Source organism: Cryptomeria japonica, chromosome 11, assembly GCF_030272615.1.
Source record: "Cryptomeria japonica chromosome 11, Sugi_1.0, whole genome shotgun sequence".
NCBI lineage: Eukaryota > Viridiplantae > Streptophyta > Pinopsida > Cupressales > Cupressaceae > Cryptomeria > Cryptomeria japonica.
In genome coordinates, this window is record NC_081415.1 from 630,863,038 (window position 1) to 630,882,375 (window position 19,338).

A 19,338-nucleotide genomic window follows, 5' to 3' on the forward strand; every position below is an offset into this window, starting at 1 on the left:
AGCGATGGTGACAGTACGGATGAAGACAGTGATGGGGAGTCCAAAACCGTGCAAGCACTCGGAAGGGATATGATGAGGATGATGAAAGAACTAAAAGCTAACAAAGAAGGTGGCAGGGAAGGAAAGGAGCTATGGTGCACCAAATGCAAGACGAAAGGACACACACTAAGGGGAGTTGTCCCCGCAAAGCCTTCTGTGACATTTGCCAAGTAATGGGACATCCAATTAAGGAATGCCCATACAACTTGAAAGCACGGAGCACACAAGTGCTCTACGCCCAACCCGACCAAGTCACACCGCCAACGACATCTCCGAAGCCAGCAGCAAACTCTAATGCCTCTCCCGGAGGGTACAGAAACAATCAGCAAGGTAACAACAAGTCCAATAATAATACGCCAAGGAGTAGAATTCAATACGACGCGAAGGGACGACCCATGATTCAATGCAGAAAGTGCAACGAATGGGGTCACTTTGCGCGGGAATGTCAAAACGGAGGTGATGCAGGAAGTTTGCTGTGCAAATGGTGCGGTCCAAGAAATCATGAGGGCATAGACTGTCCAAAGCAAAAAGGGGTGAATATGCTGGAGGTAGAAGGACCGGGGGAAGGCATTGGCAATCACAAGATTGCAAAACAAGAAAGCCATGTATCCTGACCCTCGCACAGAGAAGGAAAGACTCCAGGAAGCCAAGGCGGATATCGAGCAGGCGATGGCAGAAGAGCGGAGGGCCTCACACCCGACTGCCAGTACACCACTCCGATTAGGACTGAAGAAAACTATCATTAAGCAGATGTTACAGACCACAATACCCGTACGGGTATCCGACCTTCTACAGACCATGCCACAGTTGAGGATGGCCCTGACGAATGCAGCCGGTGACACCACCGTTGGCCAGGAACACTGAAAAAATGATAGAACCACATAGTACGGCTCCGATGAAGGAACCTGGTACGGACGCCATGGACCCTATGCTACTCACGGTAAGCATTGGATGAAAACCTGTCATGGTGGAGATGGACATAATGGGACAAAAGCTCACAAACACCATTGTGGATGGTGGGTCCGGAGTCAACGTACTACCGAAGGAAACGTGGAGAAGCCTTGGCAAGCCTATTCTCTGGCCACCAACATTCCATCTCGTCGGTGCAGACCAACACGGTATCAAACCTCTCGGTACTCTCATGGCACAAAAGGTAGTGATCGGGACACAACGATTCCTTCTGGACTTCGTAGTCATCCCACTGGAAAGAAAAGCGTACGACGCCCTCCTGGGAAGGGGATGGCTGATCATGGCTAGAGCGAATCATAACTGGAAGAAGAATACACTCTCAATTGAGAGTGATGGTCATAAGTATGTAATCAACCTAAGGAATCAGTCCGTCAGTGAAGAGCTCGCGTCACCAACTCCGACTCGGAGGATTCAAATAGATGGGAGTGGGGTTCCAAAGGAGACAGAGGAGGGAAGGAACCCAAAGAGGAAGGAGTGTTGGAACTGGACAGATGTTCTGAAGATGGAACTAGTTCGCTGGCCGGACTCTTCCATTGGAAAATGGAGGACTACGAGGTCTTCCACCCGGAGTGCCACATGTTGCAAGTATGCGAGGTTGGGGAATCGAGTGGCAGTATGGACGAACAATCATTTCCACCGGAGTATGGCAGGTACCAGGAGGGAATGGCACGAGTGGATGACACGCCAGCCCATAAGTTTGAACGAGACAAACCCATCAAGTACAAGGAAAGGGGGGTGAGAAAAGTTAATCTAAGCAAGGATGAGGACCCGTAGGTAATACTCGTAGGAGATGACTGGAACCCCGTACTGAAGGCGGCGACTTTCAAGATATTTCTGGAATACAAGGACGTTTTTGCCTGGACCTAAAAGGACTTGGAGGTTCATTTTTACACAACACACAGGCAAGAGTGTACAAGTTACAACAGAAAGATCAAGGAAGCAAGCTCCGACGAAAATGCAGCCAAGGGGAAGCCGTACGGTACAGCAAGGGAGAATCCGTACGACGTACAGATTACAAGTATCAAAGCATCACGAGGCAGGCCATACGAAGGCGGTAGTAAGTCGTACGACGATTTTGGCAAAGCACAGGAGATTCGTACGGAGGTTAACATCTCAAGAGAAGCTGTACGGCCTGGGCAATTGCATCTTTGGGCGAAACCGTACAGTGCACGAGCGCACATCAACAAGATACATTGTACAGAAAGGAGGATTCGTACGGAGGAATTCCATATACATCCCGTACCGAACACCAACAACGACGATTCAGTGACCGTACGGTCAAAGGAAGTACGAGAGAAACAGGAAGGAATACGTCGTACGGAACAGAAAGGATAACACGTACGGTAGAATTTCATACGGTATCAGAAGAAAGCTACAAGGTAACACGTACGATAGTCCGTACACAGCAAGCAGCACTACAGGAGGCATCCTGTACCATCCGTACGGAGTTGGAATCAACGTGCATAATCCGTACGAAGTTGGAATCAGCGTGCATAAAACGGTTGGAGGGTCAGGGAAAGGAAGTACACAAGCTCATCAATACGCTAGAGAAGTATCAATTGGTCTAATGGTTCATACCAATTGGCAAGCCACACTTTCAGACAGTTATAATAACGACCAAGGACGGGGTAAAGGCAAAAAAACAGAGCAAAGCAGTTGCAGTGCAGCCATGACTGCCACAGAGCCAACCAACAGTAGCAAGGAGGTCAGAACCAGGCCAAAGTTACAGAATGATTCAGAGGGAATCACGACAGAGAATGTAGCATTTAAGAGCGTGACCGACAACGAATGTCGTACCTAGTGGGAAGAAACTCCTCCGGACCATGTGATAAAGGATTCTCTCTAGAAGGCAAACCATGCTATCCAAATGCCCACATTCAGCATCAAGGATTTTGAGCCAGTATGCGGACCATGGTGTCCGGATACAACCCGCAGGAACAAGCTTCCGTCATTCAATTACAGGGGTGCACGGTGCAAGTTTCCTTTAAACCAGAAAACTTCAGAAGGGTATTTGGTATACCCGAGAAGGGGGCATCCGTGGCCAAACTAACCAAAAAACTCACCAAGGAAAAAAAGAAATGGTTGATGGTTTGGTATGCAGGGACGATCTCACAAAGGAACAGTGGAAGAGTGCCTGGTCTAACGACAGGGGGGTGAAGCGTGCGTTTATTGCACCAGGAGAATGGAGAATGCTGATGGACCTGGTAAAAAGTCGCCTTACAGGAGCCAGCCGCGCATCCGACATAGCTGTTTGGATGATAGGGTTAATGAACGAGATTAAGTGTGGGAAAGTGTACAACTGGGGGCAACTCCTGGCAGAAAGAATCCATGATTTTCTCAAACTAGAACACAAGACATTCTACATGTGCCATCGGCCTATTCCTGGACGTTGTACGCCTGCAAGTACCACCAGAAATGTGGGGAACCTTCGAACCGCGTGGATGGGTGGAACTGAATAAACCTACCATGTACTATACCCACCTGGACACACTAGGTGACACTGTGTAGCCGGCCAAAAAGAGAAGGAAGTTGGACGCATCCATAGAGGTCGAAGATGCCAACAGCGTAGAGGATTCGGAGGAGGAACTAGAAGAGACTGAGCAACAGGAAAGTGGTGATGAGGGGTTCCATATGGCACCACACACAGCTACAGAGGATGAAGGGGAAGCAGAGTCGCAACAGCAAGAAAAGGAGGAAGAGGAGGTTCAGCACGGAGGGTTACGAGCACAATGGAAGAGTACGAGGGTAAAGTTCACACCTCCAAAATTATCCTCGGGCACACTTGGTACCACAGGAAGCACTTACAGTGGCCAATCCGGGGGGGGACGTACGACCAGTAGGAGTGTTGTTCTGAAAAATCAATGAAGGAGAACCACCGACACAACGACAGGTGTCACTACCACAGATTAGCCTAGCTGTACTTGCGTCAGAAGCCACAAACGATACCAATATGGCAGATCAGGCAATGGCAGAGGAGGCCGAACCAGGGAAAAACAAGGTTGTCGTACAGGGAATTGGTACTAGTACTGCAGGTTCAGGTATCGGTAAGACGAGCACTAGTACGGTACCAGCATGAACTGGTACGGTGCCAGCAGTAATTGGTATGGTGCCAACATATACTAGTACGACAGGTATTGGTACGGTGCCAACATATACTAGTACGATGCCAGCATGAACTGGTACGGTGCCAACATGTATTGGTACGACATGTACTAGTACAGTACCAACAAGTACTAGTACGGTGTCAACATGTACTAGTACGATGCCAATAGAAACTGGTATGATAGGTACTAGTATGGTACCAACATGTACTAGTACAGTACCGACATGTACTAGTACGGTACTAGCAAGTACTAGTACGATAGGTACTAGTACGGGACCGGTGGAGAAAGATGAGTTAGGGGATGTACCAATGATGGGAGATGGTCTGGAGGCGTTGGCAGCACTCGAGATACTCACGGATGAAGATATAGATGCCTCGCTGGATGGATGGCTGGGGCAGTTCGCACTCACTCTGCACCTTTCCCCCTCCCCCGCACCGCACAACATGGCCATTGGGGTGCACCTGACACTGGACAGAACTATTACTATCACTATCACAGACCAGGACGTGGAAATGTCTGTTGATCGAGAGCATCATGCCCCAAGAAGTGGCGGGCAGGACCAAAAGAGCAGCTATGAGGGGGAAAGCGGGCTAGAAGGATCACTGGCAGGGCTCCACCTCACTCCACCAGATCCTGGTGATCCAGTAGGCTCACTCCAGCGATTCCTTGGAGAGCTACAAGGGCTCTCCGATGTTGCACAGGGTATGGCACAGTTGACTGGGCAGATGGAGGCCGACAACTCCGCCGACGCTACACAACTGTGTCACTTCATGACTTCAGGGTGTACAGATGAGTTTGCACGCCACTTCGAGCAGCAAGGGTGGTCGGACCATAGTACACCAGAGATGGTTCAGGAATGGACTCACAGGCATCTGGTGGGAGGCAGGGGCACTTTGGGCACCACCTTCCGCAGCATGGAGGGGGCCTTCCAGGATGTGTACTTGTGGATGCGACGACACCAGGTAGAGATGGAGGCTGGCAACTCCGCCGATGCTACGCAACTATGTCACTTCATGACTTCGGGGTGTACAGATGAGTTTGCACGCCACTTCGAGCAGCAAGGGTGGTCGGACCGTAGTACACCAAAGATGGTTCAGGAATGGACTCACAGGTATCTGGTGGGAGGCAGGGGCACTTTGGGCACCACCTTCCGCAGCATGGAGGGGGCCTTCCGGAATGTGTACTTGCGGATGTGACGACACCAAGTAGAGCAGGAGGCCCAGCGGCTGTATATAACAAAACTGGAGAAGGAAGGGGAGAAGCATGCACAGCTAGCTGCAGTAGAAAAAAACCTGCGGAATGAGTTAGAAATGAAGGTGACTACCTATGAGGCCCATTGCCGCATGCAGAAGGAGGTGCAAGAACTGGCAACCAAGGTGGCATAACTCACCTCACAGATGGAGCAAAAAGATAAAAAATTGTTGGAAGCTACCCACGTGGTAAAGACGGCACGGGAACGACAGTTGCTGGCAGAAAAGAACCTAAGACTTCACACCAGACAACAACCTTCTTCTCCAACCACTACAGGGATGCCTCCTCCCTCTTCTCGGTCCTAGTTTATGTTTTGTATTTCAGCTCCTATTATCTTAGTCGTCTGGAAGATGACTACTTTTTTTGGGGGGGGGGCTAATGTTAGGGGTAAATAACATATGTTGGTAGGAATGATAGTTATATTTGTGTTTATGGTTATGTTGCATCGCCAAGAGGTTCCCGTCGGGTAGTTGGGAGTTGGTGACGGTTGGCAACTTGGCCAACCATCGGGTCTATATATTGTTTGGATGGAACCTCAACAGAGGAGGTTATGTATGGATATATTCTAGATAATTCAATAAAGATATAACTCTTCCGATCTAGTTGTTTATCATTATTACTTATGATGTGATATATGAATGTTCTGTTACATGAATAACTGGCACGCGTGGAAAACACTGTGTTATCTGTGAGTGTTACCAACCTTACATAAAGGACTAAACAGCTAGCAAGGGCAAAGCAAGCCAAGATGTTGGCTCAACAAACCAAGCTCCATCTTCAACACATTCATGATAGACAGAGTTTGACTAATGTTGAAGGTGATGACACTTATAGTGGATCAGCTACTCAAGAGTTGTATCCCTCTTTGGATTCAATTGAGATGGCAGCGATCTATTTGTTGATTGGTGATTTAATCTTCCTTGATTATGCGTGGGTTAGTGGCTGTCATGATTTGTTTTCCAAAGCATTTTCAGATTTTGCATGGACTACATCAGCTGTTCATTGGCACAAGAGTGTGTGCGGACATACCTATTTGAAGGGCAGTAAGTATGAGATGGATCTCTTTGATTTAAAATGGTATGTTGACTTCTATGACATCATTCATGTTGTTGATCTGAATCATCTAAGCAATGTTGAGTGGCTATTTGTGTTGTTTCATTGGCATGTGGGAGTTCATTGACGGTCAGCCTTCATGGATGCGTGATTCATGGTGATTTGAGGAGTCATCTCATCTTCATCATATATGGTAGGATTGATGGATTGGTTTGGGATCCGGGTATTGCGAAGGCTGAGGCTTGCACTCTTGTGGCACATGATGAGGTGTTCAAAAAGATTCAGCAAATACCGTTGGTGTTACAGGAGCTTTGGCATGTTGACAAGGACATTACATAGTTTTTCATTTGGGATCTAGGTGGCGATATTTTTCAATGTTTGGTTGAGCAGTGGAGATTGCTTGGGGTCAAGCAATTTCAGGAGGGGCGGATTTGTAATGTCCCCAATTTTAGCCTTATGGCTAATAGGAGTAATAAGGAGAAACTAATTAAATTAATTTCTTATAAAGTCATTAAAATAAATAAATTATTAAAAAGTGACTTTATATTTAATTAATTTAATTAAAAAGTGACTTAAGTATAAAAATAAAATAATTAATTAAATAGTCACTTAATAAAAAAAATCAAGTGTACCTACCCTCTTCTAGAAGCCTCTCATGATGGGTTATGGAAAAAGATAAATAGAGGAGGGTAAGAGAAGGAAGGGGAGAAAGATTGGAGATTGATTTGGTTGTGATGACATGACTAATGCGTGGCATTGGTCGAATCTTTGAGGACGCAAACCTTCAGCAGATTTGATAGAAGGGCTGGACAGAACCCTAGTTCTTCATTTTGGGAGTAGGTTCGTGACGGGATCTACATCAGTGCCTAAATTTGTGAAGTCTTCTTTCGAAGACAAATTTACAGTTGAGAGGAGGATACTCTAGTCTTCCTATTTTGAGCTTATTGAGGATTTGATTGCAGCCATGGCGACCATTTTGAAGAATTTCAGAGTTGGCTAATTGATCATCATTGTTAATCAGACTCATTCAATGAGGAGAAGCCGATTCCTATAGGAGGAATGATTTAGTGATATCACATGCTGCTGGATACTTTTTAGGAGTCTGAAGCAAATTCGATATTCAGGGCCTTAATCCCGATTTTACTCATATTTCATTACTAAGACACCCGAGGCTCATTAAAAAAGGCAGCGATTTACTTGGAAGGTGGAGGCGATTCACTCTTGGATAATTTGAAGGTGATTTGGGGTGTATATTTGCTGTCAACTAAACCGAACCAGGTCTAATTTACCCCTTCGATTTTGCATATATCTATTCCATTGGGTCTCCAAATTCAATATTGAGGGTGGCGCTGTATTGGAGCAACTTAGGCGATCATTTTTTGGTGGCACTCCATGATGATACCAGCTGTCAACATCGTGTTCTCAGACCTATGGTATGCAGCAGTAAGGGTGGACTGTGAAGGGGGCTCGATTTAGCTTTTGGAGAGTATTTTGACATCATTTCTTGCTTATTCCTATAAGGCGATTTGGCCAGGTTCTTACTCCAAACTTTCATTATAAATTTCCAGTATAAATGTATAAGTTTAGTTGCAGATTTGGAGTCCTCAGAAGTATGAAACGACAGTCCATGTATTCATTTATCAGCTACTTATATCTTGTCATTTGGCTGTCATATGAAATGTAATTCATTATATGAATAAGGAGACAGTTTGGGGTTTGCATTATATCCAACTGTCTTTTCTAAGGATACATGCCATCTGTTCGACAAAATGCCAGCTAGCTGTTAGATGTTTGATTTAGGTGATAGAGCATTATACTATGGTTATATATGCTTGCTTGGCTGTCATACTTCATTAAGGAATCATTTGTAATTGTTCTTTCAAGTCAAATATATGTTTGTCGAGTCCTTTGACAATCTGAAAACTTCTGAGACAGCAATCGACACAACACGCAATGTTAGTAACAGCATAACATACAGATTTAGCAGCAAATATCCCTTGTTTTCAGTCACCATCTGGACAAGGGATATTACAAAATCATCCACTTGTCACAATGAAGAAAAATGACAAAGCAGGAAGACAAGGTCGATATGGAACGATATTGAAGGATTAGCGAAGAATAATAATTACGGTATACTTTATATTAACAGCAACGTCAGTCCATATGAAAAATCGGTAGCCCAGCGATGGGAAATTAATAATCGAGAATATCGATCATAACATGGGAACTGTAAGCCCAGCGATGGTCACCAATATAATAATGTCGTAGTTTATAATGATATCGGCTAAGGCAAGGGTGCATGTCGATTAATACGATGTCAAATGGTGATCAACATTCCTTAACCAGTGTCGTCAAGTATAAAAGACTAATCGATTCTATACAATGATTCTAATATGGACTTGATCGGTGATTGCGTGAAAGTTACCACTAATCGATTAAAGGCTAAGGATAAGATATCGACTACAAGGATAGTGATTAGGGAAGTGTAAACTGATAATAATATTTGTCATAATATGGTGCAGAGGCAATGATAAATAGACATGTCCTTTGGAATACAACTCCTCAATCATGACCTCTTAAAGAGATATTAATAGAGGATAGTAAGTCTCGAAAGGTGGGGGGGGGGGGGATTATTAGGAGAGTATATTCAAAACGCTGAGGGATATTATCCCCCCTGCAACAGGGTGAAGTACGCACTATAACAGGGTGCAAAGGTCAATGGGGCATAGTTATACGAATAAGAGATAGTCCTCATATCTTCAGTGCATGATCATATAGGAATAGCAATTATTTCATGACTATTAAAGACAATCATTATATCAGATTTCATTGACAATGACAATAATTCAATCAGACTGTTGCACCGTTAATAATTTCATTACTTCTATTAAAATATACATTGTATGAATGAATAGGGAAAGTCCTGTGTAAAACCATCAGGCATCTATCCCAAGATGAGTAGAGATTAGTGACCCATGTAAGACCTTGAGGGTGTCGTCCCAAAATTAGGCCTAGGCTTAGATCCAAAAACCCTGAGGGAGTCGTCACGCTGAGGTATCAAAGCATCCTATTCAAGATCATACTATTAAAATATACATTGTATGAATGAATAGGGAAAAAACCTGTGTAAAACCATCGGGCGTCTATCCCAAGATGGGTAGAGATCAGCGACCCATGTAAGTCCTTGAGGGTGTCGTCCCAAAATTAGGCCTAGGCTTGGATCCAAAAACCCTGAGGGAAGTCATCACGCTGAGGTATCAAAGCGTCCTATTCAAAAGTGTAATCTTTTCCGAACTTACATTGGTAGAAAGGTTTTTAAGTTGAACTCCATCGTGATGTTAATTTCTATTTCTATTTCTATTTGCTTTGAGAATGTTGGAATCATGATGTCTTAAATGGTTAAACTTACTTGGGGACATTACAAATGGTATCATAGCCATGATCCTGCCATCCTGCAGGGTAAAGATGAACCATTGAATCATTCTAGTCAATAAAAAGAAATCTGACAATACGTTTACTCATGTGTATGCTTTGTGTTTGCAATTATCCATGTGTATGCTTCGTGTTTTTCATGTGTATGCTCTGTGTTTCTGATTCATATTGGTAGATGACTTAGTTTGAGAAAGTTAAAATCGACATTGCTTGAGGACAAGCAAATTTGGGAGGGGTGGACTATAATGTCCCCACTTTGAAATACGATTTAATAACAAATAATAATGATAAAATTAAAATATAAATATATTATATAATAATAATTAATAAATAAATAATAATGAAATACCATATTCATTAAGAAGGAGAACTAATCAATAAAAATATAAGTAATGTGACCAAACAATCATCCGACTTATCCACCGATTATTATTGATGCTTCCCAAGAAAAATATAAATTGCCAAGGAAATTCATACCATTGGAAAAATGAAATCATCCACTTGTCACAATGAAGAAAAATGACATAGCAGGTAGACAAGGTCGATATGGAACGATATTGAAGGATTAGCGAAGAATAATAATTAAGGTATACTTTATATTAACAGCAACGTCAGTCCATATGAAAAATCAGTAGCCCAGCGAAGGGAAATTAATAATCGAGAATACTGATCATAACATGGGAACTATATGCCCAACGATGGTCACCAATATAATAATGTCGTAGTTTATAATGATATCGGCTAAGGCAAGGGTGCATGTCGATTAATACGATGTCAACTGGTGATCAACATTCCTTAACCAGTGTCGTCAAGTATAAAAGACTAATCAATTCTATACAATGATTCTAATATGGACTTGATCGGTGATTACGTGAAAGTTACCACTAATCGATTAAAGGCTAAGGATCAGATATTGACTATAAGGATAGTGATTAGGGAAGTCTAAACTGATAATAATATTTGTCATAATATGGTGCGGAGGCAATGATAAATAGACGTGTCCTTTGGAATACAACTCCTCAATCATGACCCCTTAAAGAGATATTAATAGAGGATAGTAAGTCTCTTGAAGGGGGAGGATTATTAGGAGAGTATATTCAAAACGCTAAGGGATATTATCTGCCCTGCAACAGGGTGAAGTATGCACTATAACAGGGTGCAAAGGTCAATGGGGCATAGTTATTCGAATAAGAGATAGTCCTCATATCTTCACTGCATGATCATATAGGAATAGCAATTATTTCATGACTATTAAAGACAATCGTTATATCAGATTTTATTGACAATAATTCAATCAGACTGTTGCACCGTTAATAATTTCATTACTTCTATTAAAATATATATTGTATGAATGAATAGGGAAAGGCCTGTGTAAAACCATCGAGCGTCTATCCCAAGATGGGTAGAGATCAACGACCCATGTAAGACCTTGAGGGTGCCTTCCCAAAATTAGGCCTGGGCTTGGATCCAAAAACCCTGAGGGAGTCGTCACGCTGAGGTATCAAAGCGTCCTATTCAAGATCATACTATTAAAATATACATTGTATGAATGAATAGGGAAAGGCCTGTGTAAAACCATCGGGTGTCTATCCCAAGATGGGTAGAGATCAGCGACCCATGTAAGTCCTTGAGGGTGTCGTCCCAAAATTAGGCCTAGGCTTGGATCCAAAAACCCTGAGGGAAGTCGTCACGCTGAGGTATCAAAGTGTCCTATTCAGAAGCGTAATCTTTTCCGAACTTACATTGGTAGTAAGGTTTTTAAGTTGAACTCCATCGTGATGTTAATTTCTATTTCTATTTCGATTTGCTTTGAGAATGTTGGAATCGTGATGTCTTAAATGGTTAAACTTACTTGCGGACATTACACCCACCCAAAGTTCATTTGGTTATGGAAGTTGTACATAATTTATTGTTATTTCTCATAGGATTCCTTAAGTCTTGAAGTGGTACAATGGGTCATTGACATACCATTTCTATCCATCTCCTTTGGGTGTATGCTTCTTGTTATTAAAAATAACTAGCACTCTATCTTGAGAGCTTGGAATGGGGACGTGGATGACTTTGGTTGAACTAATTATATGGAAATAGGTTATGGAATGAGAACATGATTTAACTATGGATTTAGTTATCTAGGACAACCTTCTATATCACTAAGTAATAAGACTGTGAAATTTATATGGATTGATATTGATGATGGACTATTACTAAAATTTAAGGGTGGGGAACTTTGCTTCTTCATATTAAAGAATATCTTCCTATTATGGAGATCAATTACATGGCATGGTTGTTGTCAAAATAAGGACATTTTCCTAATTATTTTTTCTTTTACACAATGATAAAACAAGACTTAGTGAAGATCTACTATGTGATGATCATGATGGATCTATGGATGTCACTTATCATTAGTTTACTCACTAGATTTATGTACATAGATATTAATTAGTGAGTTCATTTTGTAAGTAGAATGGCTCTTGGTTCATTGTTTATACCAATTATTTGAGAAATATTATTATGACGTTGTTATGTCTAGTTTGAGGGATTGTGGTTAGAGTTGGTGATAGGCTTGATCTATTATCTATGCACTCTTTATTGTACTTTGAATTGGTCACATTTAGGCACTCTTTTGTTGATATTTGGATACCTTATTATATTTCAAGGTTTTTTACCAAGATCTTGTTGAGAAATTAATGTCCCCTTTTCAATGAATTTGTGTTTGTGGAACAAAAGACCAATTCCTATCTTCAACGAGATAGGCTAAGGCCTAAGTATGGCTCTTCATCATCCCCCAAGTGCCTTTCCATGTGTTACAAGCTATGAAGGTCTCAAAAGTTCTTAAGTATAAAAAGTTTTTTGGTTGCATCTCTAAGTGTTTATAGGTTGATGGACTTTTGGAGCTTTGGAGCTTCTCATCCAACATGCCTTTCCACCTAAATTTGACCTTTTTCATTTCTCTCCTCTACACTTTTAGACTTCTCCATCACAACATGCCTTTCTTCCGACCTCCACCTTCCCTTACTCTTATTGGGTCATCGGGCTTCACCGCACCTGCATGCCTCTCTTCTAAACCCCACTCTTTCCTTTTCCCTTATTGATGTTTTGGACTTTTCCCTACCAGCTTGTCTTCCCCCAACTCCTCGGCACCTAACATATGTCATGCATCAAGTGGTATCCCCAACCCCCAAACTCTAGCGTTCTCATCTTTTGCACTATTTATTCCTACCTACCCCGACACAACTGAGACAACCGTTAATGGCCTATTTGATGATGCAACCACTACAAAAGAGTGACTTTCTTGCCCAGAAACAAATATTAGATCTAAATGGTGCAGATTAACACACAAATTCAAGAAAAGTATGAAGAAGGTGAATACAAATATTGAGTGAGAAATAGGGATATATTTGCTTGCATGCCTCAACCAACCACTTACTCCTTAGGCATCATTAATGTGGTGGTTGCATTCACAACTACCCATGGTCTTGGAGTATATCTTAGCTATTTTTGTGGTGGGAACTCATATTAGCCGTGGATCACTTCCCCAAGAAGTTCAAATGCACTGAAGGATATAGTTTGCTTGATTTTCATTATGGAGATTAGGAATGATTATTCTACACCAAAAATGCTTGCAAAATATTGCTCTACGCATGTGTTCAATTCGTAGGATGATGGGATGTTGTAATGATCCCTTGATACTTGGCCCAAAGTCCAACATCAAGGTCTATAAGATTTTTCATTGACTAAACATGAACTTTCTCAACCTAGTTAAAAGCATCAATGGAGAGGATGGTTTATGGGGCATCGAAAATCCTAGGTCCCATGCAATGATTTTGGCCAACTTCCATGCAAAGCTAGGTCTAGCTATTCAAACTAGGAGAGATGCATGGCTAGGCGGAAATGCTACTTCTTGCTCCTAATAATGACAAAGTGGAGGTAGCTGCAAAGGGTGAAGAAAGGTTGAATTTTGGATGGGTGGCAACAATGAATGAGGAAAATGATACGTCAGTTTTGTAAGAGGAAATTCACAATCTCTATGAAGATGTGGATTCTCTCACTAAATATTGTTGGGATGTTTGCACTATAGTGTGGATTCTAGTGGTGTCTCACAAATAGGGCTTCTTAGAGATTACGAGTATCTTCTCTCTTCCTCATTGTAATGGAGTGAAATTATGCAAGGCTAAGAAGTGTGCAGAAACATTTCATGGTCTGCAATTTGTAGGGTTAGATAATCTAGTGTCCCAAGGTATGGTCAAACTAAAGTTGGTGATGTTGATTGCTGAAGGGTGGTTAGTGAATTCATTTAATAGTGTGTTGGAAATGGAAGTGCTAGTGTCAAGGATTGGCGGATGGGGGGTGAATGAACACCCCTAATGCAATGAAGTTTGGTATTAGCTTTTGGCCATTTTTTGCATAACTTTGTATGGTGTTTTGTTTTTCTTTACCCAGTTGTGCTCTTACAAGGGTTATTGATGCAAAGTTTTAGTTTATTGGGATCTTTATTCCTTTTGTTTGTTTGTTTGTTTTGTTTTGTTTTGTTTTTATCCTATTGCACTCCTGCATGGTTTGTCAATGCAGATTTTTAGTATGCTTTGTTGCACTAGTACTTTTGTTTGCTTTTGCGTTGGTGCCCCATTATAGAACCCCCAAAAATAATAATAAACAGATAACTTAGACAAGACCTCAAAAAAAGAGACATCTTAATTGTTGAACCATTGATGAAGTCTCCTTGATGCCACACAATGTTTCTAATCTTGCTAAATTAAGGCTGAAATAGGCATCACTCAAAATTGGCAATAAAGTAATGATCTTATAGTCTTGGGGGCAGAAACAGCTCCGGTTGTGTCAAATAAACCATTTACTGGGGTATTCATAGATGTCTACAAAAATAAGAAATTATTTTTTAAGGCATTCTAGGTACCCTTGATTGTGGTGGTGATTTGGTTAACCATGTGCATTGCATGTCTCAACCTTTGTCTCCTTTTGTATTGATGATTTCCTTGTCTTCCAAGTAGTCCAGACTCCATATCTTTCCCTTGACTAGTTATATCAACAATTGAAGCATCTATCTTTGTGGTTAATGTGGTTCCTTTACTATTTTCCATTAATTTTGCTTTGATGCTTCTTTTACAAAGATCAAGCCTGTTATGAAAAAATTTACCCAAATGTGACAAGGATTAATAATCAAGGCACATAAAGGCTATGCATGATATTTTTTTGTCCTGATATGTGGCCATAGCTTAAGGGCTTTGCATTTGACCACTAAAAGAAGAGGAAAGCAAAAATCTAGGGAAGAAAATATATGTGTATTCAACCTTCTGTAACAATTTAAATATTTGTTGATAATTCTAGACTAATTTATATTGACTCATTGTTGTCGTTCTCCAATATTTTACACAATACTGTTTTGAATATTTCATGCTTTTTAGCATGCATGCCACTCTTTTATCATTCAATGATATTTTGCAGGGAAATAGTGCCGTCATTTGCAAAGAAGGGACTTCCCAACTGTTGATTGTCAATGTCTTGCATGGTTTTATGGCTAAAGCATGGAGAGTTTTGTGACCTTCTGATGTATTTTCAGATCTAACATCAAGGAAGCGAGTATTTGTATTTTAAATTAATGTAAGGTAAAATTTGATTAGAATGTACTTATGAATCACTGCAGTAGGTCTTTTTTAGCCATATCCCATATACACAGTTACCTATAGGCTATAAATGGTTGAATATGATATTTTATAGGATCATCACATCTGTTGTACTTGGTTTGTTCTTATATTCAATATAAAGATCAAATAGATTCCCGGCTTCCATTGTACACATAAAAAACAATTCAGAATAACATATTGAAAAACTCAAGGGAAACAAGGGAAATGGCACAATAAACGCAGTGGGTCAAAATTACTTCAGATTAATCATGAGTTTTGGGAGTGTAATGATACTATGAACTTACTGCAGATTAATCATGAGTTTTGGGAGTGTAATGATACTATGAACTTTGATCCTATCTTTATGATGCTTACCGGTTACCACAAGACAATTAGCTCTTAGGAGCTATGTTACCCTGAGTTTCCAAGACGGGGAATGGGGGGACGGGAAAACAGGTTTCTGGTACCTTTTTTCTCGGAATAGGGGATGGTATATATATATATATGAAATTTAATTGAAATTTAATCATAGCAACATAATAACATTTATAAATTAGAGTTTTGATTATAATTCTAATATCATATACTAATTACTCTATGATATTGATATAGTATTATATCAATATCATATTGATGTCGATATCATCAGAGTATATAAAATATTAAACGAAACAAAACTTTGCAAAAAAATAAAAAAATTAATCACTTGTAAATTATTATAATATTTATTAGTTATTAATAATTATTAATAAATAATAAATATTATAATAATTTACAAGCGATTACTTTTTAAAAATCAGAAAAACTTTACTCGCTGCGATCAAGTATCCGGATTTTCTAAAAAAAAAAATTAATTTCTTTCAAAACTGAAAAATAATAATTTTTAATTTTTTTATAAAAAAAAAATGTTTTTTAATTGCCCTTAGCGCCGGAAACGGCTACCTGTCCCCGGGACAGCTAGGGGACGGCTTGGGCGTCCCCTGCTGTCCCGGGGACAATCAACAGTCCCTGGAAAAATAGTTGACCGGTTCCAAGTTTCCGGGACGGTTTCCAAAAATTTTCGGGGATCGGGGACGGCTTGGAAACGTAAATAGTTTCCGTTTCCAAAACAGGTGCCTTAAGGCCGGAAACGCCTTTCCGGGTAACACTGCTTAGGAGTGATATTATGTAGAATGACCTTGTTATCTCATGAATACATAAACCCTAGAAATAGAATGTAAACATCAGAATAATTACATAAGCAGGAACCAAAATCACATTGTTTGGGCATAAACCAAAGTCCTTTGGGCCTGAGGATTTCAAGACGATTGGTGACTGGTTATCATAATCTTTAGACCCCCAGAGCTGATTACTTTGGTTTAGATTTTGAAATGCATATGAATGATACGCCCTTATTCTAAATCATCAACTAAATAAGATAATCAAACAACCCCATTCAGTATACTATCCGCCAAATCCCATTTATAAGATGACAAAACAAATTCCCTATCCAGCCAAAAGTCTAAACCAGAAAGTCAATAAAAGTCAGAAGTTCTCTACGGTGCAGTATAACCAAAAGCCCTTACTCCCTACTCTATATTTTCAAACCAATTGGAGTGCCTCAAAAAGGAACGGAGGCTGGCAGAAGTTCTTATGCATATATGCCAAAAAAACTTTCATTATTATGCAGGGGTAAGATACGCAATTAGGGGTTTTCTTAAAAAATGAGGGTGCACTAATGTGCATGCATAACTAGTGTTTGTAGGGGAAGCTTTCAAAAATGTGCATGCATGCATACCTAAAGTGCATGCATGCTTATGCATATAAGCATAGGCATAGGCATTGGTTTGAGTTGATACCACTGCTCACTAAGTTCTAGCCAAGCCGAGAATGGGAGCATGAAACATGTGAAATATGCTAAAAATGCATCTTCTGCCTTCATCTTAATCCTCAGCTGACTAAAACCTAAAGCGAACCCTTAATGTTTGCCATATATATGAACACTAATGAAACTAAACCTATGAATGGGATCAAGGGCCATGGTCGATACTTGTGCCTGATAATGACAGCTCGCTGTGCAAGAAGATCCGAGGAAAAGGCATCACCCTAAACAAAGAGGGTCTGATCTAGCAGATCCACCAGCAGTTTTTTCATAGCAGTTCGGTATTTTGACTTTGTTTATAATTTTTAATGCTTATCTTAGACAGTGCTGTTCTTCCCAGGCGCACTTAGACATTAGACCGATTAGACTAGGAAGCAAAGTCTAATTAGACTGGTATTTTGAAAAGAGGCCCATAGTAATTTGTCCCAATTTCAGCTATTTTTTTGGTTGGGTGAGGGCCCCGGTAAAATCCCAATTTATCTATAAATAACTAACCTTATAAATACAAATGTCAAGAATCTTGGTATCATGCTAAGCCAAAATTCTCTCAGGCAGGATTATGCTAAAACTTAATCAGATAAAAGCCGAGAAGGAAATACATTCATTGCTTTTATTTTGAACGTGTGAAAGTTTAAATTGAGACTAGCGACAATTTATTCAGAGCAAATATCAAAAGTCATCGGTCTTAGCGCAAAGGCAGTTTAATAATGCAATTATTGAACGAATTTGCTAAATAAAGGAAAAGAATCCGAAAAAATATTTTAACAATCTAATGCTAATATTATTTTCATGCCTAATTTTGAACACCGGCATGAGTTCCATAGAATTGAAAATAAGAACTCTGTAAAATCAATTCAAAGAATAATTCCTTAAAAGAAAGTTGTTTCTAGACTCTGTGTAGGCTCTGAAAGCCGAGGGTGAACCCGATCCTCATATTCAAATTAAGAACAGTTAAAATCTACCACTGTAAAAGCCTGGATTTTACAAGTATTCAATTAAAACTGAACTAAATTGAATTAGAGGAGCTAACGTGTTTGAAACTTAAATGCAATAGAATAAGATAAAGGGCATACCACTTGTTGTTTGCGCCATAACGTTATTCTTGTTTAGTGAAACCGCTGTGACAAGCAATTGTCTGAACTCGGGCTTTGAAATTATAAAAGCCTGTGAAATGAGCGGCATCTTTAGTCTTTGTTGTTATTCGGATAGCAAAACCGCGCCACGTCAGTATCCGACCCGTGAAAAAGTGCGCAGCTGAAATACTGCCACATCTCGTGAGCTTCAAGACGGTTAGATATTTATGCCGACTTGTTAGATATTTATGCCGACTTGTGCATATGGATGTAAATTTGACGGTCGAGCCTGCCTGTCAAGCAGATTATGACAAGTTATGAAATATTCTCTTTCAAACGATATAATCTTCTTAAAATTTTAAATATGTTTTACAATTAAAATGATTAAATATGATCATTCAATTAAATGTAGATCTTAATCAAAGACTAAGTTATAATGCATAGGAAGTAGAGATATAATAGAGCGGAGATATGTGAGGTATGTATGATAATTTTTAATTAGTTAAAAATTGAGTCAGAATAGTTAGAGTTATGTAAGGGATCCTAGCATTTAATTAGTTAAAATTTGAGTTGTTTAATAGTTAAGAATAATTAGATACTAGCATATTTATATTTCTAGAAATATAATAAAGTACATCATCAAGTTTGAAAATCTGGAATATTTACATATTTAATGATAAAGTATGAGGTGCAATTAAATTTAATGATAGATGATGTTTTTAATTTAATTTTGGTTAAATTTGAATTTATTTCATTTAAGTTATTTAGTTTCATTTTATTTATTTATTTTAATGTAAGTTATTTAATTTAATTTAAGTAATTTTAGTTTTATTTTAACTATTTTAAATTGCTTAATTTAATTTTTATTTTATTTACATTAATTTAAATAAAATGTAGTATATATTTTATTAATTTCT

General features: G+C 39.9%; 1 protein-coding gene across 2 annotated transcripts in view; it reads right to left on the minus strand.

The window, feature by feature from the left end:
• LOC131063153 (uncharacterized) overlaps window positions 1-18,603 on the minus strand; it is a 68,401-nt gene extending 49,798 nt beyond the window's left edge. Inside the window, exon 1 of one of the 2 annotated variants that reach the window (XM_057996926.2) lies at window positions 18,422-18,603. In XM_057996926.2, the coding sequence (XP_057852909.1) occupies window positions 18,422-18,530 (109 nt within the window). In that variant the 5' untranslated portion in view covers window positions 18,531-18,603. The remainder of the gene's footprint in view (window positions 1-18,421) is intronic. The other variant, XM_057996925.2, reaches the window with a different exon arrangement.
• Window positions 18,604-19,338: the final 735 nt, after the last annotated feature.